This window comes from Piliocolobus tephrosceles, chromosome 5, assembly GCF_002776525.5.
Source record: "Piliocolobus tephrosceles isolate RC106 chromosome 5, ASM277652v3, whole genome shotgun sequence".
Classification (NCBI taxonomy): domain Eukaryota; kingdom Metazoa; phylum Chordata; class Mammalia; order Primates; family Cercopithecidae; genus Piliocolobus; species Piliocolobus tephrosceles.
The window spans coordinates 61,894,664-61,920,755 of NC_045438.1; the positions used below are offsets into that span (position 1 = coordinate 61,894,664).

The 26,092-nt window shown below is 39.1% G+C and overlaps 1 protein-coding gene and 1 long non-coding RNA gene across 4 annotated transcripts in view; one reads left to right on the forward strand and one right to left on the reverse strand.

Annotated features, from left to right (window-relative positions):
• METTL24 (methyltransferase like 24) overlaps nt 1–17,840 on the forward strand; it is a 103,566-nt gene extending 85,726 nt beyond the window's left edge. For all 3 annotated transcript variants that reach the window (XM_023206022.2, XM_023206024.2, XM_023206023.2), the window contains one exon: nt 15,514–17,840. In XM_023206022.2, coding sequence (XP_023061790.1) covers nt 15,514–15,828 — 315 coding nt within the window. In that variant the 3' untranslated portion in view covers nt 15,829–17,840. The remainder of the gene's footprint in view (nt 1–15,513) is intronic.
• The window catches only part of LOC111538569, a 39,809-nt gene extending 17,322 nt beyond the window's left edge, over nt 1–22,487 (reverse strand). Inside the window, exons 1-2 of the long non-coding RNA XR_002730384.1 lie at nt 22,297–22,487; nt 7,814–7,883 (exon numbers count right to left, since the gene is read on the reverse strand). This is a non-coding gene — a long non-coding RNA (uncharacterized LOC111538569). The remainder of the gene's footprint in view (nt 1–7,813; nt 7,884–22,296) is intronic.
• Between the last annotated feature and the right edge of the window lie 3,605 nt (nt 22,488–26,092).

The window sequence follows — 26,092 nt, forward strand, 5'->3', positions numbered from 1 at the left end:
TTGTATATATGTGTATATAAGGACCTTGTATATATGTGTATATAAGGGCCTTGTATATAAGCAGAGGGGACTTTACCATAAATTTAGTGAAACTCAAGTTTTAGGGCCTGTCACTTTCATGGGCCACAGGCCCCTTCCAAGATCTTCACTTAATTCTGTATTAGATGTTATAATTTTGTCTTTAAAAAAAAAACAAAAAAAAACAAAAAAACAGGGTCCCTCAAGTGAAGCTTGAGGCCCCACAAAATCTGGATCAGCCCCAATTATAACTTACAGCTTTTTTTTCAGGTTAAAGACTTGACACATTCAACTTAAAATTGTCTAAAGTGAATGTTACTATGGGAGCATTCTGAGACTAAGGATATTTTTGTTTTCCTGTTCTGCTTGAGGTCCTGATTACATCTTGCTCTGCTTCTTCAAGAAAAATAATCTATGCCTTCATTAAAGTCCTTTGGCTGGTCAAAATAATGTCAGTATCCGGCTTCTTAAGTATATTCCAGAATTTCAAATGAATAGATAAAGAGGACACCTAACTTTGTGAACATGCTGCCTCAAACTAAATTCCTTTCGATTTTTCAGTCTAAAGGAAGTGACCAGGTATGATTTTGCAGCCCAGTTTTGCTAAGCACTGTAGATTTCCGGAGTAAGAGAGGAGGGATAGTGCAGTGTGGTGATCATGAGGACTGCTGCAGGAGAACTGCCATGATCCTGGAGCAAAGGAGGAGGAGACAAGAGGGAAGGATGTAGGGAATCTAGCCAAAGAATAGAGATCCCAGAATTAGAAAGCTGCTTACCAATTTGGCAGTGCCAAATATGAACAGTAGATGTTTAGGTAGGAACTTTAGCTTTCTAAAGACACAGATTATTGGTCTATTGCACATCCACTAACCACTTCTTTACAAAAGCTTTGAACTCCCAATAATGTTTCCAATGTGGATATCACTCAATAAGTAGCCAAGAATACTACAATATGTTGAATGTATTTCAGATTAGGTTGAGTTGCATGTGAAACAAGTAACAGTGGTTTAAAAATAAAAACATTTTTTTTTTCCCTGCCAGACACAGTGGCTCATACCTGTAATTGTAGCATTTTGGGAGGTTGAGAATGGAGGATCGCTTGATGCCAGGAGTCCAAGACCAGCTTGGGTAATATAAGAACCCATCTCTACAAAAATTTTTGTAAAAGAGCCTGGTGTGGTGGTATGCACCTATAGTCCCAGCTACTCAGGAGGCTGAGGTGGCAGGATTGCTTGAGCTCAGGAGTTTAAGATTGCAGCGAGTTGTGACTGTACCACCACACTCCAGCCTGGGTGGCAGAGCAAGACCCTGAGAAAAAGAAGAAGGAGAAGGAGGAGGAGGAGGAGGAAGGGGAGGGGAAAGGGGGGGGGAAAGGGGGGGGGGAATAAAAAAAAATTTCTTCCTCCTCTTACATAAAAGAAGTCTGGAGGGAGGTAGTACAAATCTTGTGTGGAAACTCCATAGTCATCAAGAACCCAAGCTCCATCCAGCTATCCCCACCTCCTCCCCTAGCATGTAATCCTTCTTCCTATGGTTCAGTATTGCTACTGGAGCTCCAGCCATTACCTCCTCACTGCAGTTGAAATGATGGAGGAAGCACTAAGTACAGCCTTTTCCTTTAAGGAAACTTTCTGGAAATCCCACATGACACTTTTACTTATATCTTATTGCTCAGATTTTAGTTACATGACCACACAGTCATAAAGAGACTGAAAATACAGTCTTGTTTGGGCAGCATTGAGGTCAGCTGGAAGTCAGGGTTTTGTTGAGGAAGAAGGAAGAATGGATGCATGGGCAAGCAACAGTCCTGCTATGCTATATTTGCCTTTAAACTACAGTATATATTGCTATTTTCTTTATTTTATAAAATGCTTTCTTCAGTACATTTCATCGGATCTGAATTTGTATTAATGTGCAAACTGGTATTGATCAGAGGTAAATTTAGAAAACACCAGATTGTGCCTTTCTGGGCATTCCTGGTGCAGAGATATTCTTGGCATAGAGGGATATTAACTTTCAAAAGATATTGGGGGAAAAGAGGGACTGTGCTGCTTTCTAAAATGTTGTGGCTGTCTTTAAGTTTACCTAGCTAGCCCTTAACTTCTAAGGAGAATGAAGACTTAGAGTTGTAGACTTGCCTCAAAGCCGCGGTGTGTGTGTGTGTGTGTGTGTGTGTGTGTGTGTGTGTGTGTGTAAATGCATCTAAGACTCAAAGCAGAGGAATGATGTTTGGGATGTGGAATCCCCTGTCACTAATTAATTACTTTGTGATCTTAAGTATATCATTTGGTTTTATGTGTTAAATAAGGAGTTGGATCAGATTTTCACAAAGACGCTACTGGCTGTAATCTTCAATAACCCAGAACCTGTGAGGTCCATTTAACCATCCACCTATCCACCCATCCACCCATCTACCTCTCCATCTGGTCTGTTTGTCCATACATCCATTCACCCACCCAGCTACCCATCCATCTATCAAATATTTTTGAGCACCTGCCAAGTGCCTATAGTGTGCTAGAGGCTAGGTATTAAAAAATAAATAATTATCAGGCATATAGTCCAGTATAAGGCATAAGGAATATATACCTCTTTTGCCTCTTGTCAGATGAAAATGCAGTTGAAGAAACTTTTCAATTTTATCTGCTAATGTACTGTATGTAGATGGCTTTTGGCTATCATGTTTGAGATACTTCTGTATATTTCCGGTACCAAATTTTAATTTTGCCTCTGAGCCACCTCCCAAAATATAGCTGCTGTTATTCACAGAAGGCACATTTTGATAGTAACTTAAATCAGACCATCTTAATATTTTTTGGATTATGGAGAATGGGTGAAAATAACAACAGCTAACACTGATGGCGCTCTTACTCTGTGTTAGGTTCTGTGTATGGTGCTTCACGTGCATTTCTTGTTTAGCCTCAACATAGCCCAGTGATATGGATGATATGGGTCCTATTGCTTTCCTCTGAATCACCGAGGGGCTAAACAACCTGCCTGAGAGTCAAGGTCCTCAGCCACCACATTGTTCTTAGGAAAGTGCTTATGTGCACAGACATATATTTTTGCACACAGTTCCAGAGACTATAAGCCTCGCTGAAACCTTGGCATGTGTTTAGGAAATTCCAACCTTGTTATATCATAATTAAGAAAGCAGCTGGTTAGAAAACTATCCTATACCTTCCAAGGCCAAAGATTACCAGCATGTGGATATTTTCTGCATCTGATTGTGGGCTGAGGCTGAGAGTGTTGTGCACACATACCATGAAAAGCTCACCTGGTGTTATCAGCCAAGGCCAGTGATTCTCAAAGTGTGGTCGTTGTACCAGCAGCATCACCAGCAGCTGGGCTCTTATTAGAAACACAAGTACTTAGGCTCCACTTCAGATCTACTGAGTGAGAAACTCTGTTTTTATGAGCCCTCTCGGTGATGCTGCTGTGTGTAATCCTCTGAGTGGCACAGTCCAGTAGAACTTTGTGTGGTAATGTAGATGTCCTGTGGCTGCACCATCCAGTATGGTAGCCACCAGCCATATGTGGCTATTGAGCACTTGAAATGTGGCAGAGAAACTGTAATTTTAATTTGATTTAATTTTAATGAATTAATTCAAATTAAAGTGGCCACATGTGGCAAGCCTGTACTGTTCAGGACAGCAGCTCAGTGGTTTTCCTAAACATTCCAGGGTCTTACATCCAAACAGTTCACTTCCTTGTACACACCCACAACAAAATAAAAAACTGAATGCCATTTGGATAATTACATATTGATATTATCCATTTCCTTATTTCAGTGTTGATCTCACACTTGATCTTAGCCAAAAGGCCGAGAAGCGATTTCAGTGTTGATCTCATTTAACTAGAAAATATATTTGAGATGGGAGCCTTATAGTTTAATGCTAATAAAATGTTCCATAAGATAAAACCAATTTGTATCTATTTCCAAGTCCTGTGAGAATTTATGTTAAGTCATCCTTTCTCAGATTGTTGACCCTGCTTTAGATCATGGTGAGAAGAGTTTTAGAAAAATCCAACAATGCAAATTTCTTGATGCAATGCAGCCTGTACTTGCAGGGCAGTTGTGGTGCCCTGTATACTGTCAGAGGGGGAGATGACCAGCAGAAATTCCTGGTGTTCCACAAAAAGGAAGTGACATGAATAGAGAAACGGGCAGAAAGGTTTTAGTGGCATTTTGAGGAATAGCAAAGAATTACATTTGGCTAAGTGTTGTGTGCATAAAGAGTTGAAAATCAAGACCGTAACACAACGTTTGTGCCCCATGGAACAATGGAATTGATAACTGCTGTTATTCGTAAGTGCCAACCCTTGACCTCTCTTTCATTCAGTGAGGTTTGAAGCAAGGTGATCACAGAGGTGGAGGATGGAAGGCCAAGGAGAGGGTGTTACGGAGGCAGAATAAATGGGACTTGTTATCTGATAGGATATTGCACCTGCTGTGAGCCAGGACCTCTGATAGGAACTTGATACCTAAAGAGAAGTTAGATTCCTGCCATGAAGGAACTTATAGCCCAGGTAAGGGAATCAAAAGATCAACACAAGAGTGACCATGCTACCTACTTCGCTAGAACTCTGCATGAGGTTCGGAAATGGAGGACATCAAGGTGGCTCTGACAGGTCTAATGTGAGTTGTTGTGCTGGGGTTAACTGCAGCACTGGGACTTATATGTTGTATGACTGGGGACGGAAAGTTGAGAATGTGAGGTTGATTAATTAGAGGTGATACTAAAGTCTGAGGTGAGGCTAGACTCAATGGTAAAAATAATTTCCTGTATATATTTTTTCAAAGCTGCATTCCTCAGTCGTGTGTGTGTGTGTGTTGTGTGTGTGTATGCACATGTGTATACACACACATCCCGAGACTTCTTAATGTTGTCTCACCTCCTCTCATTTCTGGCTTCTAACACTTGACCCCACTCACTGCTGATTCTTTCATTACTTCTATCCCTAGTTTCTTCTCACTTATATTTTAGTATATGCTTAAAACACAAGCAAAAACTAAATACCAAATGCGTTTCTTCTGTGTCCCTCTAAATTAGTGCTTGCTTTTTGCATTGGGGCCGTGTTTTTTTTTTTTTCCTTAAGTCACATTACTGGCTCCAGCATGCTCTGAGGTTGACCCAGTTCCACCATCTAAGGGCAAAGATTCTCCTACTGAACCCCAAGAACATGTCTTCCTGAATATTTTATTTGGATGTTTACTTGGGTTATTTGTTTATAGATCTACTCATTTAAGAATCATTTATAGATGTCTGAGTTTTATGTCCCATATCCTCCCAAAAATACTTTGGAACACTTGCAAATAAATTAACCAGGTGATGTAACTTTAAGGCATTGGGTTCTGATCTTAAGGTGAGAGATTGGTTTTCAGCTTCCCAGGGAAGTAGGGTACAAATGAAGACAGAAAAGCCGCTGCCGGGAGCTGTCCGTGGTTCTGCCATTGCCCTTCTGCCTGACTCTGCCCTCGGCCAGGTCCCTTGCTACCACCTCAGTCCTGCCTACGTTTGTGCTGCTTGGTTCCTGCTTGGTTCTTTGCTGTTGCATAGTAATCATCCTGCTGACTTCCGACATCTTGGCTGGTCACCAGCTCACCCATCATCTATCCCTGACTTGGGTTTCTGGGGCTGCGTCTATCACCTCACCCAGCTCAGGAGATTCTTGCTCAGCAGCCTCAGGTTGGATTATTTCATCAAGCCCCCTATCTGGCCAGAAAAAAAGAGTCTTTGCTTGTAAATGTTTTCCTCATTTCCTTTTTAATTCATTTGTAGAGTGTTGTTCCTTGCAGAGATCATTTTTGTAAGCTAATTACTACATAAAAGTATTTTATTTTATTATCAGTTCAGAATTGGTACTACATTAGCTTAGAGTGACCCTTCGTATTTCTCGTAATCTGTAGGGCAAACCTCATCTCTTTTTTTCCTAGTGATAGCAGAAATCTTGTACCATTACATTTCTGCCCGTTGACAGTGATAATTGAAACTGATTTAGTGTGTTTAAAGTCTAAGACTCTCAAAGAGACTTTTAATCCTCTTGTTCACATTCACAATAGATTAATTTGTTCTATTTTTCTGCAACAACAAGACCCTCTTTCTAATGCATTTAGCTTCTAGTTTTGCAGGTACAGATATGTCTTCCTTTAAGTAAACTTGATAGATAAAAGCCTAGATATATTTTATCATTAAATAACAACTTTTCACCATTAAACAAAAAAGCAAGAAGTTGTATTGATGTAATTATTTTAAAATTGTGATTGAATATTGACCCAAACTGTAATGAATATGGAAAATGAATGTTGATTTGTTGGGGTGGTAGGGAATTTATGATAATCCAATTATTTATTTATTTATTTTTATGTATTTATTTTATTTCTTTTTGAGATAGTCTTGCTCTGCTACCCAGGCTGGAGTGCAGTGGCATGATCTCGGCTCACTGCAGCCTCCGCCTTCTGGGTTCAAGTGATTTTCCTGCCTCAGCCTCCCAAGTAGCTGGGATTGCAGGTGTGTGCCACCATGCCTGGATAATTTTTGTGTTTTTAGTAGAGACAGGATTTTGCCATGTTGCCCAGGCTGGTCTCAAACTCCTAGCCTCAAATGATCCACCCACCTCAGCCTCCCAAAGTGCTGGGATTATAGGTATGAGCCACCATGCCTGGTTGATAATTCAATTTAAAAAATATTCATAAATAACTAGATGATGTGGCCAAATAAATAACAATTCTTAAAATATAAACTCATTTACAACACTTCTTTTCAAAATTCTGTTTCACAAAATGAGAAATTTTATAAAAGGCATCAGTAAGTGCCTTATAGTATATGATTGTGGCCCCAAAACATGGAGGCAAGCAGCTGAATTTGCAGGTCAATTAGAGCCTGTGTGTAAAGTCCCTCATTCTGGTTAGGTGATTGATAAACTGCATGGTTCATATTGACATTTTATTGGTGTTACTTGTGTAGCTTTGGCTCTTAGGGATTTTGATTAATATAATGCTCAGTTGTTTTTATAATCGACAGTAATTGCCAGTTTTAAACTCTAATATGCATTTTCCAGGTGGGAAAAAACCTATATCCTTTTAAATATTTAATATAAAACAATAATTTGAAGCATTTTTTATCAAAATATTTAAAATGAAACATTATGTAAAGACAGTTTAACATGTATTTAGTTACAACTGATTTGTTCTCTCTTCCTTTAAATAGCATGCAGGTTTTTGTCTACTCGAGGGAATTGTTCAGACATGGAGGCGGAGGTGGGTTTAGGAATGCCCTCGCATGTCATGTGGCTTCAGGATGAGAAAACCAGCTGGGTGCTGACTGGGCTGGTGGCAGCAGAGGAGGCTTTTATGGTTTGTCTGCACTGGGCTCCCAGCTTAGCACAACCTGCCTTGTCTTTAGTGCCTCAAGAGCCAGGGACAGGAAGGTGTTAGGACAATTAAAAATTGTAAACCATAACCATTTTTTGAACCTGCTATCCTGCTTTTGGGGATTTATACTAAGAAAATAACATAACACACACACAAACTTGGTTGCCCAGTTTGTTGATCACATCAGTTTGTAACATCGTCCATTTGGGAAAATGTCGAAATGGCCACCAGAAGGAGGACTGATTAAATAAATTAAATCATTACAAAAACTATTAAGAATACATTATTGACAGAGGCTTTCATATTTTTTTTTAAGCAGGAGAGCTCTTTTCCCAAATGAAAATTTGTGAGGGATTCCAAATATGTCAAGGAGATCAAAGGGGAGCTGCTCTTGAATTGAGATCTGGAGCTTCACCCACTTACCATCTATCTTCCTCACCCCTCCTGGGGACCTGCAGTCACCTCCTTCAGATTCTGAAAGCTCTGAGGGCCTCTGTTTGAGATAAAATTTTAGAGGAAAATTTATTGACATGGAAATATATTCATGGTCTGTTATGCTAAAAAGCAGATTTCAAAACATAGGATAATTTCAATTTTGTAGAAAATGTGTGTTCCAGTTATGTTCATATGTGTTAGAATTTGTCTTGTGTGTTTGTGTGTGTGCATGTGTGTGTGTGTGTGTGTGTGTGTGTGTGTGTGTTTACAGCAAAGAAAAATGTTTGGGAGTTTAGAAGTAAACTGTTTTAAAATTCCGGACTATTGGTATTTTACTTCTTTTTTCTTTTTTCTTATCTATGATTTTAATTTTTAAATAATGACCATGTATGCTTTTATAAGAAAATTTTTTTGGTTAAATGCCTATTAATTTCTAGAATGCACAGCTTTGGAGTATATAGTACTTGACACAATACAAGTAACTTTCACCTTTTTAAAAAGAGATTTTCATAAATAGCACTTAGTCTCTGCTCTAGTTATCTATTGCTACATAATGAATTAGCTCCCAAGCTTAGCTTTTTAACCCAACAATTGATCCTTTGATGCTCTCTCGTAGTTTATGTGGGGCAGAGTTTTGGGAAGGGCTTTGCTGGGTGCTCCTGACTCAGGGTCTTTCATGTAGTTGAAGCCAGTTGAAGGCTTGGAGCAGCTGGGGGTTGGCCAGGCATCTCTTTCTCTCTTCCTATTGACTCAGGACCTCTTTATGGGTCTCTCTGCAAAGGCTAGTTTGGATTTTCTCATAGCAGTACAGCCTCTGGGCAGTCAGACACCTTTCCTGATGGCCAAAGTTTTCGAGAATGAATATACCCTTGAGCAAGGTAGAAGCTGCATTACCCATTACCACCTAGGCTTGGACGCCACTTAGAATCACTTGTACCAGACTGTGTTAGTCAGTCAGTCATTCATAGCTCATCACAATTCTGGAGGGTGGACTACATAATTGGTGGGGCCCAGTGCAAAATAAAAATGCGGGGTCTTTTGTTCAAAACTAGTTAAGAACTTCAAGATAGTGACAGCAGAGTGTTAAATCAAGAACTAAACCTTTCTAGGCTTGGGGCCCTGTGTGACTACATAGGTTGATCCCATGTCTCAGTGGTGGGGGTGTCAAGGCCACATGTAGAAAAGCATGTTAGATGGGAGATAATGGTGTTACATCTTTGGAAAATAATATCTACTACATTCTCTGTGACTCATCTCCAATTAATTTGGTGGCTCACACTTTTACTATCTAAAACCACAGTTAGCCATTAACTGTAGAGGAGACACTACAGGCTGCCATAATAGTAAAAAGGATGTATTCTAAAAACCCTTATGGAGATGGTGGTTGCCTCTAAATAGCAAAAATACCTGGTTTAGATTTGTTATGGGTTGAAGAAATTCATAGATTAAAGCCCTAACTCCCAGTGTGACTGTATTTAGAGATAGGGACTTTAAGGAGGTGATTAAGGTTAAATGAGGTCATAAGGGTGGGGCTTTAATCCAACAGGACTAGTGTCCTTGTAAGAAAAGTTGGAGATACCAGGAGTGTGTGCAGAAAGGCCATGAGAGGACACAGGGACAAGGCAGCCATCTGTAAGCCAAGTGGGGAGGACTCAGGAGAAACCAAACCTGCTGACACCTTGACCTTGGGTTTCCAGCCTCCAAAGCTGGATAAAATAAATTTCTGTTGTTTAAACCACCCAGTCTGCTCTGGTTTAAATGTTTTTGTCTCCTCCAAAATTCATGTTGAAACTGAATCCCAATGCAGCAGTTTTTTGTTTTGTTTTGTTTTTTTAAGGCGGAGTTTTGCTCTGTCTCCCAGGCTGGGGTATAGTGGCGCCCTCTCGGCTCACGGCAACCTCTGCCTTCCGGGTCCAAGCAATTCTTCTGGCTTAGCCTCCTGAGTAGCTAGGATTACAGGAGTTCACCACCACACCCGGCTAATTTTTGTATTTTCAGTAGAGACGGGATTTCGCAATGTTGGCCAGGCTGGTCTCAAACTCCTGGCCTCAAATGATCTGCCTGCCTTGGCCTCCCAAAATGCTGGGATTACAGGCATGAGCCACTGCTCAGCTGTATGCAGCAGTATTAAGAGGTGTGGCCTTTAGGATGTGTTTGAGTCAGGAGGGCTCTAGCCATGTGAATGTGATTAGGTGCCCTTATAAAAGGGCTTGATGGAGGGAGTTTGCCTCTTTTTTACTCCCCTTCCATACTTTCTGCCATGTGAGGATACATAGGTGATGCCATCTCTGAAGAACAGGTTCTCACCAGACACCAAACCTGCCACCTTGAACTTGGACTTCCCAGCCTTCAGAACTGTATGATATAAAGTTTTGTTCTTTATAAATTACTTAGTCTAAGGTATTTTGTTAGAGTGGTGCAAACACACTAAGACACAGACCTAGCAGACTAATACAATATCTAAGACTTACAAATATTTACTTTAGTTGTCCTATTTATTATTTTCTGTATTAGTCATCTTAATCCATTGAATATCCCAGGTTCGCTGTCAACTGTCAAGTAAAACTAAATCTAATAACAGATGCCATGTTTTATTAATATTCCATCTTTAAAAGCATTCTGATGAATAAAGGCTTTATTATTCATTTTTTTCTGGAGTATTATTTGTGTCCAGTAAAGGTTCCTGTCCACTGTACTACTGTAGTTGATTTATGGATTTCTATAAAGTAATATTGCTTTTAATTACTAGGGTCAATTGTTTGCAAATTTAGCCATGAATAACTTCTCTTCCCCTTTCTGTGTATGCCACTCCTCCCTCAAGGGCTGGAATCTATTTCACCTCCCCTTGAATGCAGGCTAGGCTTGCAATTTGCCTTGACCAATGGAATGCAGTGGAAGTGATGTTTGTGACTCCCAGAGCTAGGCTTTACTAAAAAGATGTTGCAGCTTCCATTTCTACCCTCTTGCAGGCCAGCAAACATGTCATAGAATCTGTGTGTTTTGCTTGAGAGCCCTCTTAAAGGGGAAAAGGCTCAGATTAGAAACTGTAGATGTGAGGATATTGAGTAGTCTGAATGAGTTCCCATACAGGGAATAGGAGAAGGCCAAAGACAAACTGCCCCTACTAGGCCTGATTGTGTGGCTGAGAAGGAACCAAGGAATGAAGTAGAGGGGTTTCGTGATGGTGGTTTCAACTGACTTTGGAAACTTGTTGACCTGCCCTGGGTTTGGCACTTGGCGAGGTCAGAGCTGTCAGTCTTGGCTGATGTGAGGACTTATCCATTAGAATGATAACTGTAATTGTGTTAGATGGTTGCTGGCCCTTAGATATCTGGAGTAGGGCACTTTTCCTAACCACTGGCCCTGGGAATTGGCTCCTAAACACATTGCAGAAGCCCTATTGCAGAAGCTACCCCGAACACTGTGAAGGGTTGAATTTTGTCTCCCCCAAATTAATATGTTGAAATTCTAAACCTTAGTACCTCGGAATATGACCTTATTTGGAAATAGTGTCATTCCAGATGTAATTAGTTAAAATGAGGTCATACTGGAGGAGGGTGGTCCCTATTCCAATCTGAGTGATGTCGTTATAGAAAGAGGAAATTTGGACATACGGAGGGAATACCATGCGAAGATGAAGGCAGAGATCAGGTGATGCAGGAGCCAAGGAATGCTGAAGATTGCTAGCAAGCCACAGGAAGCCAGGCAAGCGGCATAGGCACATTCTCTCTCATGGCTCTCAGAGGGACACTTGATCTTGGAATTCCAGTCTTCACAACCGTGAGACAATACACTTCTGTTATTTAAACCTCCCAATCCATGGTCTTTTGTTACGGCAGCCCTTGGAAATGGATACAAGCACCCATGCCTCTTCCTCCCCTTTCCTCGAATCTCTGCAGTTCTGGGTGGATGATGACAGGGATAAACTTGTGCCTATCATGAGGAAGCTGCCAGGTGCCATCAGATTTAATCCAGTTAAAAATGAAAATTCTCACTTCTTCAAAAGGTTTGTGAAAGTCAATTGATTGGATATTGCAGGTACAAGGAAAAGGAGATAATTTTTGATAGGAGGACCTCTTTAATACACTGGAAATAATACCAAATACGTTGTTTCATCTACTTTCTTTGAGACCTTTCTACCCAAGAATGTCACTTATTCCAGAGTTTCCCGGGTGTTAACCTTAAGTTGTTTTTCTCCACAAACCTGATTTATCCTAACTGTATTAGTATTGGCACTTGATTATTCCCATCTAATCATCTGTATGATTTTTAGTGGCGTAATTGTTGAAAGCTGATATTAGAATCTTAAAAGTGGCATATCCTATTCAGCAGTGTTTAGTGCTTTATAATAACAATAATATTGGATGCATTATGCAGTAATAATGGAAATCACATTTGCAAAATCATTGCAGTAATGGGACATTTTAAAATGCGAGAAATAGAAAAAGCACACTGGAAGAGCAGAGCATGTTTTATTCACAGCCTTTTGGCTGCCTGCACTGTCAGGTCAGAAGGCAGAGAAGAGCTTATGTGCTCCCCAGGGGGCACCACCCTGGGCTGCATGATTTAGGCGGATTTTCAGTCACTGGAGTCAAAAGAGGGTGGGAGTATTGTTGTGTTTGAAAATACTTTTTGCTCTTTAGAATAGATTAGCATTTTATAAATGAAAATTGGATTTTCAAAGAAAGGCTCCGCTACGATTTAGCCTAATGATTTGGTTCCCTTTGATTTGCTCATAACTTCTGATTGATAGTTTATTTTTAAGATGTTTGGAATAAATATACAAAATATATTCCTTATACATCACTTGTAGAGTTTTTAGGTCAATTTAAAGCTGATGAACTTTACTCTGTCCCTTTAATACTTTGATGTATTCCTCACGTTCAACATATGCAAACTCACAGAAAACCATGGTGAACATGACTCTGTAAGGAACCTAAGACATTCTTGGCTATGTGAATTGATAGAACAAATGCTGGCTTTAGGTTTTGGATATTTTCTGTACCAATTAGAAAATTTTATGAAGTTTGATTAAATATTTCCTTTGGCAGCTTAATTCCCCTTATTCCAGGATTATTCTGTTTAAAATTTGCCAAGATTAAGCAAAGCCATGGACATGCCAGGGCAGCAGAGTTGGAAAAAATGAGTGAAATAATTTCTTTATTAATAGTATTTTATTTTTATTTATTTATTTTTATTTTTATTTTTTTTGTAGAGATGGGGTCTCACTATGTTGTCCAGGGTTGTCTTGAACTCCTAGGCTCAGGTGATCCACCTGCTGGGATTACAGGCATGAGCCACTGCACCCAGCTAAATTTCACTGTGTCTGATTCACAGGAATTATTTTAGCCTGTTGTGTATTCACATGCAACCTGTCTTTGCTCAGTTCCTCTCATGAAGAAAGGTTTTGTTCTGTTTTAACGTTTTCTCTTTGAGTTTGGAACTACTGAACGGACAAGCTGGTTTACAGACACCCAGTCTTTCCTAAGGCACTCAGTATTCTTGGGGTATTACCATCACTTTTTCCTTGGTGGACCGGGAGGTACAATCCAAGGCAAGAATGTGAAACCGTGTCTCACAGAGTCTCAGGTATCAGGACAAAGCCCATTTTCTTGTAGCTGTTATATGTAAATTCTGTGTACCTTCTCTTCCATTCAACTCTGAAATCACCCAAGGAATGTGTGTTAGGCTACTGTTGTGTTGCTATAAAGAAATATCTGAAGCTGGGTAATTTATAAAGCAAAGAGGCTTACTTGGCTTATGGTTCGGCAGGCTGTACAGGAAGCATGGTGCTGGTACCAGCTCCTGGTGAGGCCTCAGGGAGCTTACAATCATGGCGGGAGGTGAGGAGGCTCCAGCCTGTCAGATGGCAAGAGAGGGAACAAGAGAGAGGGGGGCAGAGGTGCCACACTATTTCTAAACAGCCAGATCTTACGTGAACTCAGAGCTAGAACTCACTCACTATCTCGAGGACATCACCAAACCATTCTTGAGGGATCCACCCCTATGACCCAAACACCTCCCACCACACCCCACTTCCACCATTGGGAATCATATTTCAAGATGATATTTGGACGGGACAAACATCCAAACTATGTCAGAACGTTTCTGTGGCACAAGGAGCCTCACATTTGAGCCTCATATGAGAAACTTATCAAACAGACATGCAATGAGAAGGGAAATAATGGGTAGCATACATCTTGGTGTTTATCTGTTTTTCTAAACAAGCAAAGTTATTTTCACTTTCATGGGGCAGGATATTCATGACTTCAGTCAGCAGCTTCCTGAAGGGCTGCTTAAGGTTCTGCTGTCCCCTCGTGGGGCTGCAGCCTTTGCAATGATTTCCTCCAGCCTCATTATTCCAGTTTATGTCTGAATGCTGTCAGCTTTCCTCCATGTGGTAAAATTATCCCCCTTGAAAAGTGCTCTGCAAATGTAAACTGGCAATATTGATAATAATACTTTATTCACTGTCCTATATTCGCTCTCTAGATAGCAACTTATTTTCCAAACTCCAAACCTCTTTGGGACTCTGAGTCACCCATTTTTCCTCTTGGGTGTATTGGAAGAGGCAATGTTATGTAGGGGTTAAGAACACAGGCTCTGTAGACAGACTCTGTTCAGAGTTCACCACTGCCTCTCTAGCCATGTGACTGGGGATAGGTTCCTCACTGGGTCTGGTTTCCTAAACTTTAGGGATACTCACAGAATCACCGTTACAGTGTTGTTGAGAGGATTAAATGAATATTGCAAGGGGAAACCCTTAGTATGGTGTCAGGTACATATAACTACTTGGTAAAGATGAACTTTCACTATGTTTAGGGTTCTGGTGTTCTAACGGATTTTTTGCATGGGCAGTGAAGAGGAGCTGATTCTCATGACTTGATTAATTGCAAAATATTGATCTTCCAATCCTCTTCTTCCTTTATTCTGTCTCACTTGAATGTGAACTTGTGTTCATTAAATAAGCAGAGGATGGTGTTGCTGCCTTTTTTTTTTTTTTTTTAGAATTCTATACTGGTATGTACATTGTAAAGAAATCATAGAATAATAATTTTTTTTATAGTTCAATATTCAGATACTCAATAACTTTTTCCTTGGTGTCCAGTCTTGATGAAGTTGGGGTTGGGGGAATGAGGCTTGCAAGATAGTCCCTGCAGGCAGTGGCCCTCTGTCACTTCCTTTCTGTAGACACCTTCTGTCAGGACTTGGCTGAGTTTCCTGGGGTGGCAGATAGTTTGTGGAGTGCACAGAGGTCTGTGATACACCCACTCTACCTTCTCCTTCTCAGATATCCATTCCCACTGGGCAAAAAGCAAGAGAGTCTGTTGTGATTTTTGCGTGGCATTTCATCATTTGTGTATTAACATATGTTAACATAACAGACTCACGCCTGTAGTCCCAGCTACTCAGGAGGTAGAGGCAGGAGGATTACTTGAACCCAGGAGTTTTATACCAGCCTAGGCAACATATTGAGACCCCCATCTCTTAAAAACAAGAACAAAAAACCAAAACATTTAGTATGGAATGGGGTTAGAAATTCATGTCATAAATGGCCACTTGAAAACCACCCTCAGCTCTAAAATTTTAAAAATTTTGCTTCCTTCAGAGATAGTTATAATGTGAAACTCCCGATATCAAGATGGTTTTACTAAATCTGCTGATCTCATTTCATTGCTTTGTTACAGATTGACGTTCTCAAGGCAGATCTGGAAAGTGCAGAATGGAAAGTTTTGGAAAATCTTATTCTGGAAGATGTTCTTGAGCGGATTGGACAGCTCATCTTTGAGATCCATCTCCACTGGCCTGGGTTTGAGGTCAGTGGCAGTGACAGCAGTGTCGTGAGGTTCTGGTACAGCCTTCTCAAAGAGTTAGAACAAAAGGATTTCAGACTTTTTCACAGTTATAAAGATTTATCTAAACCTCAGCTATTCTTGAAGAAATACATTTTCAATGCAAGTAGCTGTTATACTCTGAGTTGGGTGAATACAAGATGGAAATAGGATGCAGGATATCATCAAGAGCACAAGAAAATATTTGAAGAATGGAGCATGTCCACGATTCTAATCATGAGTTTACTCATCCAGTCTCCTGCTGGCCTGTGCCCTGCTTGAGGCAGGGAGTATGTTACTGTCTTTGCAGTGCATGCAGCCTGGTGCTTGGCATGTGATAGGGGCACAGTTAATACTTGTTAAAGGGATGAACACAGTCACCCCTATTTGCCCAGACTCTTCCTTCACCGTAACCTGGAAGATTATCCCCCACTCATCTCAGTTTTCCCTAAAATTCTCTGTGTATCTGTAATCTATGAATTCACCAACATTGAAATGAAATTATATAAATTTCCTTTTTTACTAGGTTGGTGAGGTTTTTAAGTTCTTCGCCTACTATTTAAAATAGGGTATTAAATTTGAATTTGACTCTGCTTTTTCAAGGTTTTTCTTATTTACCTTGTCAGTGATATTCTTTACAACATTGTTGATTTCAGTCATTCCTTCTCAGTCTTTGCTGAGGCCATGCTGTGGCTTTATAAGCAGCAATACTTCTGATTTCTGGGAACTCGGATGCACCAAATTCTGTCACGGAGTTAAAGAGACTAGACTATCATGAGTTTCAACTTGAAGGTGTAAGTTCCAGTTCAAGACCAAGTCTGAAGGCAGGAGACCCATGTCCCAGCTTGAAGACAGCCAGACAGAATGAATTCTTCCTTACTCTGCCTTAGGTTCTATTTAGGCCTTCAAGTGGTTGAATGAGGGCCACTCACTCTGAGGTGAAGAATCTGCTGTATTCAGTCTACTGATTTAAATATTAATCTCATCTAGAAATATCCTCATAGATATACCTAGAATAATGTTTAACTAAAGATCTGGACACCCTTTAGTCCAGTTAAGATGACACAAAATTAACCATTGTAGGTAGGTGGGTAGATGGATAGATAGTTAGATATATAGATAGGTTTTCCTACTGGCATGTTTCACCATTTTCTTGAGTCACATATTCTTGTTTCCATCTGGCTCCTTCAGTCTGTGCTCTCCTCGCTGAAGTAAGTCCTTTAATGATTACTTCATTATGAGTCCATGAGTGATATGGTTTGGCTATGTCCCCAACCAAATCTCATCTTGAATTGTAGTTCCCATAATCCCCATATGTTGTGGGAAGGACCTGGTGAGAGGTAATTGAATCATGGGAGTGGTTTCCCCCATGCTATTCTCGTGATACTAAGTTCTCATGAGATCTGATGGTTTTATAAGGGGCATCCCCCTTCACTTGGCTCTCATTCTTCTCCTTCCTGCTGCCATGTGAAGAAGGATGTGTTTGCTTCCCCTTCCACCATGACTGTTTCCTGAGGCCTCCCCAGCCATGCTAAATTGTGAGTCAACTAAATGTCTTTCCTTTATAAATTACTCAGTCTCAGATATATCTTCATAGCAGTGTGAGAATGGACTAATACAATGGGTATTACACATTTTAGATTTTACATATTTGAAAAAGCACTTGCTTTTCATACCTGAATAACGTTTATTTGTGCACAGGAAAAAAAAGAGCTTCAACTCAAGATGCGTTTTATACTCAACCTTAATTCCCTTTCACTTCCTATTAAACTAAGCACAGAGCAGGATCTGGGTATCTTTGCTGTTGCCTCTTCTGCCTTCAAACATGATTTTTCCACCCACAGACTTCCCTATGCTGTCAAATCTTTTTTTAAAAATACATTATGTCTAATAATGTTAAGTGCATTTTTCTTTACTCCCAGTTGGCATCACTTACACGACTGTGGCCTGAGGACCATCGTCTCATTTTCCTAGGATAGTTAGACAGTTTTTCAATAGCACCAATCCTTTCTACATTAAAAATTAAATGGAAAGTTTAGGTTATCCGTGGTTCAAATGCTCTCTCTCATTACTATTTACAGGATTAAACACGTGCATAATTTTCCAAAATCCTATTTCAAATAAATAGCATAAAAAACAAATTATTACTTTATTGTCAATTAAATCTATTTTTTGGCATTTTTTTCCCTGAGTATAAAACTGTATGTACATTGTTCAAGAATTGGGGGGAGGGAGTAGAATACTGATTATGACTAGACTTTACCCCTTTTCCCAATTTTGTACTTCCTTCTACCCTCAGACATTCCCCAGGTTGGCTCTTTGTTTCTTGAAATGGTTTGAAAATGCCATTCCTCAAGTGAGAAATCAAACCATATTAGACTAGGATGACCTCACTAGCTTGAGCTGAAAGAGAACAGGACTTTCTGAGTTAGTTGTGATAATTAAAAAATACATATACTCATGAGCTTTTTATTTTAAAACTCATAGTCCACTAATAAAAGTTGTTGAGCTGAGAGGACCGGCTTGAGTAAGCGTGATCTGAAAAGGCAGTTCAGTCGTTTCAATGTACAGAGGTATTTCAGATGTGCGGAAGGGTCCACGCACACTCTAAATTGGTTTATACTGTTAGTTTATATGGTGTCATCTCCAAACAAAGCTTTAGGCCAGTTCTGTTTGGATTATATAACAGATTTATTTTCATAACATTTTTATATACTGAAATATATAAACATTTTTATACATTAAAATGTGGAAAGTGTATTCATCTTAAATGTCCAGTCTGATCAGCCTTTAGATATGTAACACACTCATATTAAGATTTTTAATTTGTGGAATTGGAGATTTAGGGCATTACTGAAAGCCCCTTTGTCTACGGCAAGTTAACTATTTACTTCAGGTTGGTGGTGTCGAGCATTGACTTCATCATGCTATATGTATCTGAAGCAAGAATGAATGTACTGTTAAAAAAGAATAAATCATGAACATACCCAGCCACATTCACTGACCAGGCAGCCTGTTTAATAGTTATTCATACTTATTTCATGCTTATTTCTAAAATGGTCCTTCATTCCCCTCATGGATAGTTTGAAATTTGTGATGAGTACTCTGATGGTTGTTAAGGTGTCCCTGCCTCTAGAGTTTATTATGTTTATCATGTAGGCCAGGGTTTCTTAACCTCAGCACTATTACCATTTGGGCTGGATATTCTTTACTGGGGAAGGGCGGTTTTGTGCATTGTAAGATATGTCCCCATGGGGGCAAGATCACCCACTGTGGAGAACTACTGGTGCAGGCCATGAGAAGGGGACCAGGCTACTGTAGCACTGTTTGTTTGTGAACACGCAAACACAAGATCCTCTTATGAGGAACAGGCAAAACCATAATCATCACCACCACAACCACCACAAGAGCAACACAAACAACACATAACAAACAAACAAAATCAAGTTACTCTTTCCTGAGAGCTTACTGTCTGCCAGACCATGTGCATAGCTTATTCCTGATTCTCCCAACAAGGAAGTTTATTTTTTTCCAATATTATGGGTAAAGAAATTCTGAGAGAGGCTGGGTGCAGTGGTTCACGCCTGTAATCCCAGCACTTTGGTAAGCCTAGGCGGGTGGATCACGAGGTCAGGAGATCGAGACCATCCTGGCTAACACGTTGAAACCCCGTCTCTACTAAAAATACAAAAAATTAGTGGGTGTGGTGGCATGTGCCTGTTGTCCCAGCTACTCAGGAGGCTGAGGCAGGAGAATTGCTTAAACCTGGGAGGTGGTGGTTGCAGTGAGTCAAGATCACGCCACTGCGCTCCAGCCTGGGGGACACAGAGAGACTCCATGTTAAAAAAAAAAAGAAGAAGAAGAAAGAAACTCTGAGAGGTTAAATGGCTTACTCAGATTACTCAGGTTGTAGATGGAGGAACAGTCATTTACATTTGGGTCTGTCAGATCCCCAAAAGCCCGTGTCTGTTCCCATCCACAATACAGTTTCCCAAGCCTGTACCAAACATAAGATGCTGTATCCAGAGGACACATTTTTGCCTCCCTATTAGTAAAAGCGGAGTAGGGGGAAACTACAAATAAAAAAGGCCTGCAAGTTTGAGTCAGAATTATTTTGTAGCATGCAGGGTTGCTGAACTTAAATCATCTACTTGATTAAAGTGTGCCTGCCAAATGGAAGCTTACTGAAGAAATATGGAGACCTAACAACTTCTCTGTCAATATATTTAGGTTGCCAGAAAAGCTCTTGCAGGCCTGGAAATGACTCTTCTTCTGGCTTTTCCCAGTACTTGTCACTTTCCTCCTGGGTTTTAGAAATGGCAGTCACTTGGAGTTGCTTAAGCAAAGTAATTCTCCTTTGTTTAAAACTAGTCTTTGACTTGCAGATAAATGAGCTAAGATGTGAATATCTGTGACATGCATCTCCTAAATTTTTACTAGAGCAGTGTTCATAAAGGATTCTGAAAATACACATTTGATAATGCTCTTATCAAATGAGTAACAATGCTCTTTTGTAGGTGTAAGCCATATGAGGATGAAAGAAATTCACAATTTGCCTTTTAGCATAAACTGTGTCATAATTTGTTAAAAACAATTTTCCCCTTCTTTTCTTACAGTGCTTGTATTTGATGCAGTTAAAATATAAAAGGTTATCATATACATATTTGTAACTATTTGACATGTTCAAATGAAGAACCAGGGAGAAGTGAACAAATTTCTACTAGAATGAACCGAAAGTCCGAATTTACCTCAGGATAGGGCATAAACAAACTCATGGGTTAACAGTGCTTAGTACAAATCAGTTATTCATGTAAGCATTTCTGCTTTAGTTATAAGATCTTTTAGTAAGTATAAGAATTGCATTTTTTAGCATTAAATGTTTAGATTTTGCGAAGCTTGGATTAGTACCTGGAAGCCAGGCTTATCATATTTTGCAAGTGTAAAAATGATGACCTCATTTAAATAGATCATTATACTTAACAATACAACAGTCCAAGCTCAATTAGTGTAATGTTCTTTTCTGATGTAGATAAATTTGTTTGATTCTTAAGCAGTAACATAATTCTTTTTGTACTAGCCAATTGCTGATACTTTGTGGATTCAATAATACATTTAACCTTATGCTAAAATATCTTACTTTTTCCTACATTGAAAGAGGTGCCTGAACTTATCAGATAAAATCATAACCCAAAGATTCAATATATTCTTAGAACTGCTTACATTTAGAGATTGTTCTTTAAATGACTTATTTCTTAAGAAATATAAATCAAGCATTCTTAATGTTGTCACGCTTTATAACTATGTGGAGGCTAGGTGCAGTGCCATGTGCCTGTACTTCCAGCTAAGTGGGAGGATCACTGGAGTCCAGGAGTTTGAGACCAGCGTGGGCACCATAGTGAGACTCTATCTCAAAAAAAAAAAAAAAAAAAAAAAAGAAAAAGAGAACTATGTGGAAAAAATGGTTCCCAAGACATTAAAATTTAATGCTTTCTTAAAACCAGCAACTTCTTATTTTTCTCAGACTATTTTAACTTTTTGTTAGTGATTAGTTTTGTACAATGTGGCTATCTTAAATAATAAGGGATTTAAATTTGGGGGGTCGAATTTGACTAAACTATTCAAGACTAGGGAATTTTAATAGAGAAACCAAGTGTGCACAGGACTGATATCTAATCAGTGTGTACCAGTAGAGAAGAGCTATGTGCAACCTGGTGATTATAGTTAATAGCAATGTATCGTATACTGGAAAATTGCTCAGAGAGTAGATTTAAAATATTCTCGCCACAAAAAATTAGTATTTGAGGTACTGGATGTGTTAGTTGATTTAGTATTCCACAATGTATATATATAACAAAATGTCATGTTGTGTGCCACAAATATATACAGTTTATTTGTCCACTAAAACAAAAGGATGTCCCTTGGAATACATTGGACCTATTTATACTTTTTTAAAAAGTACCAGTAGAGATACAGTGGTTCCCCAATGGTCCCTCTCCACTGGAGACCCTCTCTCAGGATGCCCAGGCCTCTCCCCATGACTGGGCAATTAAAGGCTAATGCACAGCACAAAAGGTAGCTTCCAGGATCCTGACCCAGCGCTGTGGCTTGCTTCTATTCTAATTGGCCTATCTTCTGCCTTACTTGTCATTGGATATTTTGAATATCACTCCTGGGTGAATCTATATAATAAACAAAGGTCCAAGTGTGTTCTATAACATAATGAGAAACTGCAGCTATGTGTCAATAAAAATTATCTGTATAAGAAAATATTATTTCTCAAGGTTTGATGTCAGATCAAACATCATTTTCTCAGGGACCCCTCTTATTTAAATCTCCCAGCTATGTGTCCCCACAATGTCCTCTATTCTTCCTCTCTTAACACTGTCTGTACTTTCTCTGCTTGTATAATGTCTGGTTTTCCCAGCAGACTGTACACTCCATGAGGGTAAGGGCCATGTCTACAGCCCCAGTGGCTGGGTAAAAAGGGCTCAATACATTTTTGTTGAATATAAATTTAAAAAGCTATTTCCATATAATTTTTCTAAAAAATTATTTCATCATTTGTTATTGAAGTTTTTTCTGGCATTAAAAATACCTTTGGAATTTAGATGGACCACTGTCTCTCATTTTGTTACTTACATTTGGACACAATTTGTTCTTTTCTCGACATGGCTGTTCATTGCACTGCATGTGGTAGTCCCTATTCCTGATTAACGACGCCAACCTGGAAATCTTCTTGGCCTTGGGGAACTGAGAACCATATAATAATTGAATTGAATGAATACAATAATAATTGAAGGCTCAATTATTATTAGAAGATATCAGAGTCCTAGGATATTAAACCTCAATCTTTCTCATTGTCCTGTCTTTGAAGCAACTCCCAGCAGTCTTTTTGAGAGTCAGTATGTGGACCCACAATTCATAATAGTATGGAAATATTTTTCAGTTAATGAGAGAAGGAAGGTAGGATGATGCGAGACTATTTCTACCAAAGATAGGGGTATTTTTACAAAAATGATTCAAGCCGTAGTTTTTATAGGACATGGCATATGAAGTGCATAATAAAGACAATAGTTGAAAGAGTAAAATCAAGGTGAGAAAAGATATTGTAGAGACTGAAATAGGAACCAGAGATTTCCTTGTGGGCAAAGAGAAAGTGATGGGGGCACAACTCTAATGGAAGGAACAATGAGAATGTCTTCAGTTACAGGTTTTGTTTTACTAAAGGATGAAATAAACGCTATGTAAACAGCCGTTTCTTTTAAATTACCTAGCTCAGAGACAGCAAGCCTAGAAGCCACAAAGGTTATAACACGAATCCAACAGTTTTAAAAATATGCAATTAAGTGGCATTATAGGCAGGACAGTAGGATGAAATAAGACACTCCTGATACTGCTGCTGACTAGCTGTGCTGTATCAAGCAAGTCTTCACCTTTCTTGAACTATTTTCTTAGGTCAGAATATTTAATTTCTAAAGTTTCTTCTAGCTTGAAAATTTCATTATTTTGACAACTGTGATTACATGAGGCTTAGACAATGGTAAGATAATTTCTTAATTTGTATGCTGCTATGGTCTGAATATTTTGTGACCCTCCAAAATTCATATGTTGAAATATTCCCCATGTGTTGGTATTATGAGGTGGGGCCTTTAGGAAGTAACTAGGTGATGAGGGCAGAACCCTTGTCAATGGGATTAGTGCATTTATGAAAGGCCTGAGGAAAGTTTTTTCCCCCTTTTACAATGTGAGGACACAGTGAAAAGGCACCATCTTTGAAGAAGACAGCTAGCCCTCATCAGACATTGAATCTGCTGGCACCTTGATCTTGGACTTCTCAGCCACCAAAACTGTGAACAATACATTTCTGTTGTTTATAAATTACCTAGTCTAAGGTATCTTGTTATAGCAGCCTGAATGGATTAAGACAAGTGCTGTAAAGGGAAGTCTTCTGATAAATTCAGAAGAATCCAAATGATGTGCTTATGCAGAAAAAGTCCAGATGAAAAGTGAATCCATTATGATGGTTCTCTGGTCATCGAGATGAAGTACCCTTAGAAAAGTACCTTTTTGTATCACACACTGAAACTCACATGGTTCTAAAAATCAGAATGTAGTGTTTTTTAGACTGCACTAGATTACATTCCTGTTTTTAGACATTTCCAATAACATGGCGACATCTAAAGATACAAAATACAATTATACATAGATCCCCAGAGATCTTTCCATATATATACATGTATGTGTATGTTTGTATACATGCGAGTACATATATGTGTGTATATCATATATGTGTGTGTGTATGACTGAATGTCTAAGAAGAAAACATTTTACAGATACAAAAGCCCAGAGGGAGGGAGCCTAGAGCCACACAGGTAGACAGGAACCTACATTGTAGTAGCCCTTGGAGTTTAGTGTAACCAGCAATGGATAGAGGCCTAGAGCACAAGATAAGACCTGGTATTGGGGAGAAAGGATTGGGGCTAAGGACACCTACAGCAAAGAGGACCCTTAGAGGACTACAACCTCGGTGAAAAACGGACCTAAAAATTCTACATCCACCAGCACAAGGACGCTTATCTCTGCTTATAGCTCTGAGTACAAAGAAAAGTATTCATGAGAAAGTGAAACCTCAGGCCTGTGCAAGGAGTTGAATAGTTGAATTTATCCATATCACATGATGAGGAAAACCATAAGCTGAGAAATTAAGATAAAAAACTGGTTCTACCCAAAACTATAAAAACCCTATAAGAAAACCTAGGAAATACCATTCAGGGCATAGGTGCGGGCAAAGATTTCATGACGAAGATGCCAAAAGCAATTGCAATGAAAGCAAAAATTGACAAATGGGATCCAATTAAACCAAAGAGCTCTGCACAGCAAAAGAAACTATCGTCAGAGTGAATAGACAACTTACAGAAAGGGAGAAATTTTTGCAATCTATGCATCTGAAAAAGGTCTAACATCCAGCATCTATAAGGAACTTAAACGAATTTACAAGAAAAAAACATTAAAAAGTGGGCAAAAGACAAGAACAGCTATTTCTCAAAAGAAGACATACATGTGGCCGACAAACATGAAAAAAAGCTCAACATCACTGATCATTAGAGAAATGTAAATTAAGACCACAATGAGATACTATCTCACGCCAGTCAGAGTGGTTATTATTATTAAGTCAAAAAACAACAGATGCTGGCAAGGCTGTGGAGAAAAAGCAACGGTTTTACACTGTTGGTGAGAGTGTAAATTAGTTCAATCACTGTGGAAGACAAGTGTGGCAATTCCTCAAAGACCTAGAGGCAGAAATACCATTCAACCTAGCAATCCCCTTACTGGGTATATACCCAAATATATATAAATCATTCTATTGTAAAGACACATGCACATGTATGTTCACTGCAGCACTATTCACAATAGCAAAGACATGGAATCAAGCTAAATGCCCATCAATGATAGACTGGATAAAGACAGTGTGGTATATATACACCATGAAATACTATGCAGCCATAAAAAGGAATGAGATCATGTCCTTTGCAGGGACACGGATGGAGTTGGAGGCCATTATCCTGAGCAAACTAACACAGGAACAGAAAATCAAATGCCGTATGTTCTCGCTTCTAAGTGGGAGCTAAATGATGAGAATATAAGGACACATAGGGGAACAACACACACTGGGGCCTGTTGGAGGGTGGGGGATGGGAGGAGGGAGAGGATCAGGAAGAATAATGGATGCTGGGCTTAATACCTGGGTAACAGTATGATCTTTGCAGCAAACCACCATGGCACACGTTTACCCATGTAACAAACCTGAACATCCGACACATGTACCCTTGAACTTAAAAGTTGGAAATTAAAACAAATAAACAGGTTCTACGGGTGATACCTCAGGGGTATATGGCAGAAGCAGATGCAAAACCACTCTGAAAGGACTTTTCACCAATCCAGGCTACAAAGGATTTCCTTAGAAAAACAAGACCCATAATAAAATATTAGAACTGACAAGGAAATAAACAGTCCCCTATGAGGTAGAGTTAGCAGATACAATAAACCATGTGATTTTCAGCCCAAGAACTTGAGATAACAGAATAACAATCTTAAAGAAAGTATAATATACATGATTTATCATGATTAAAGGCATAAAGAACTATATAGGAGCCATAAACATCTACAACACTGTGAAAAAGAACAGGTAAATATAAAAAAGTGTATAAAATAAATATAAATAAAAATAAATATAAATATTTATAAAATATAAAAAGGTGTATAAAAAATACACCTTCCAGAAAAAAACAGCCATGGAAACAAGTTTAATGGAACAATGGCACACTGGAAACAGCTAAAGAGACTTTAAAATGAACTAGAAGACAGACCTGAGGAAATTACCCAAAATGTAGCAGAGAAAAATACGAGCATTTGTGTTTTTTATATAAGATATTTT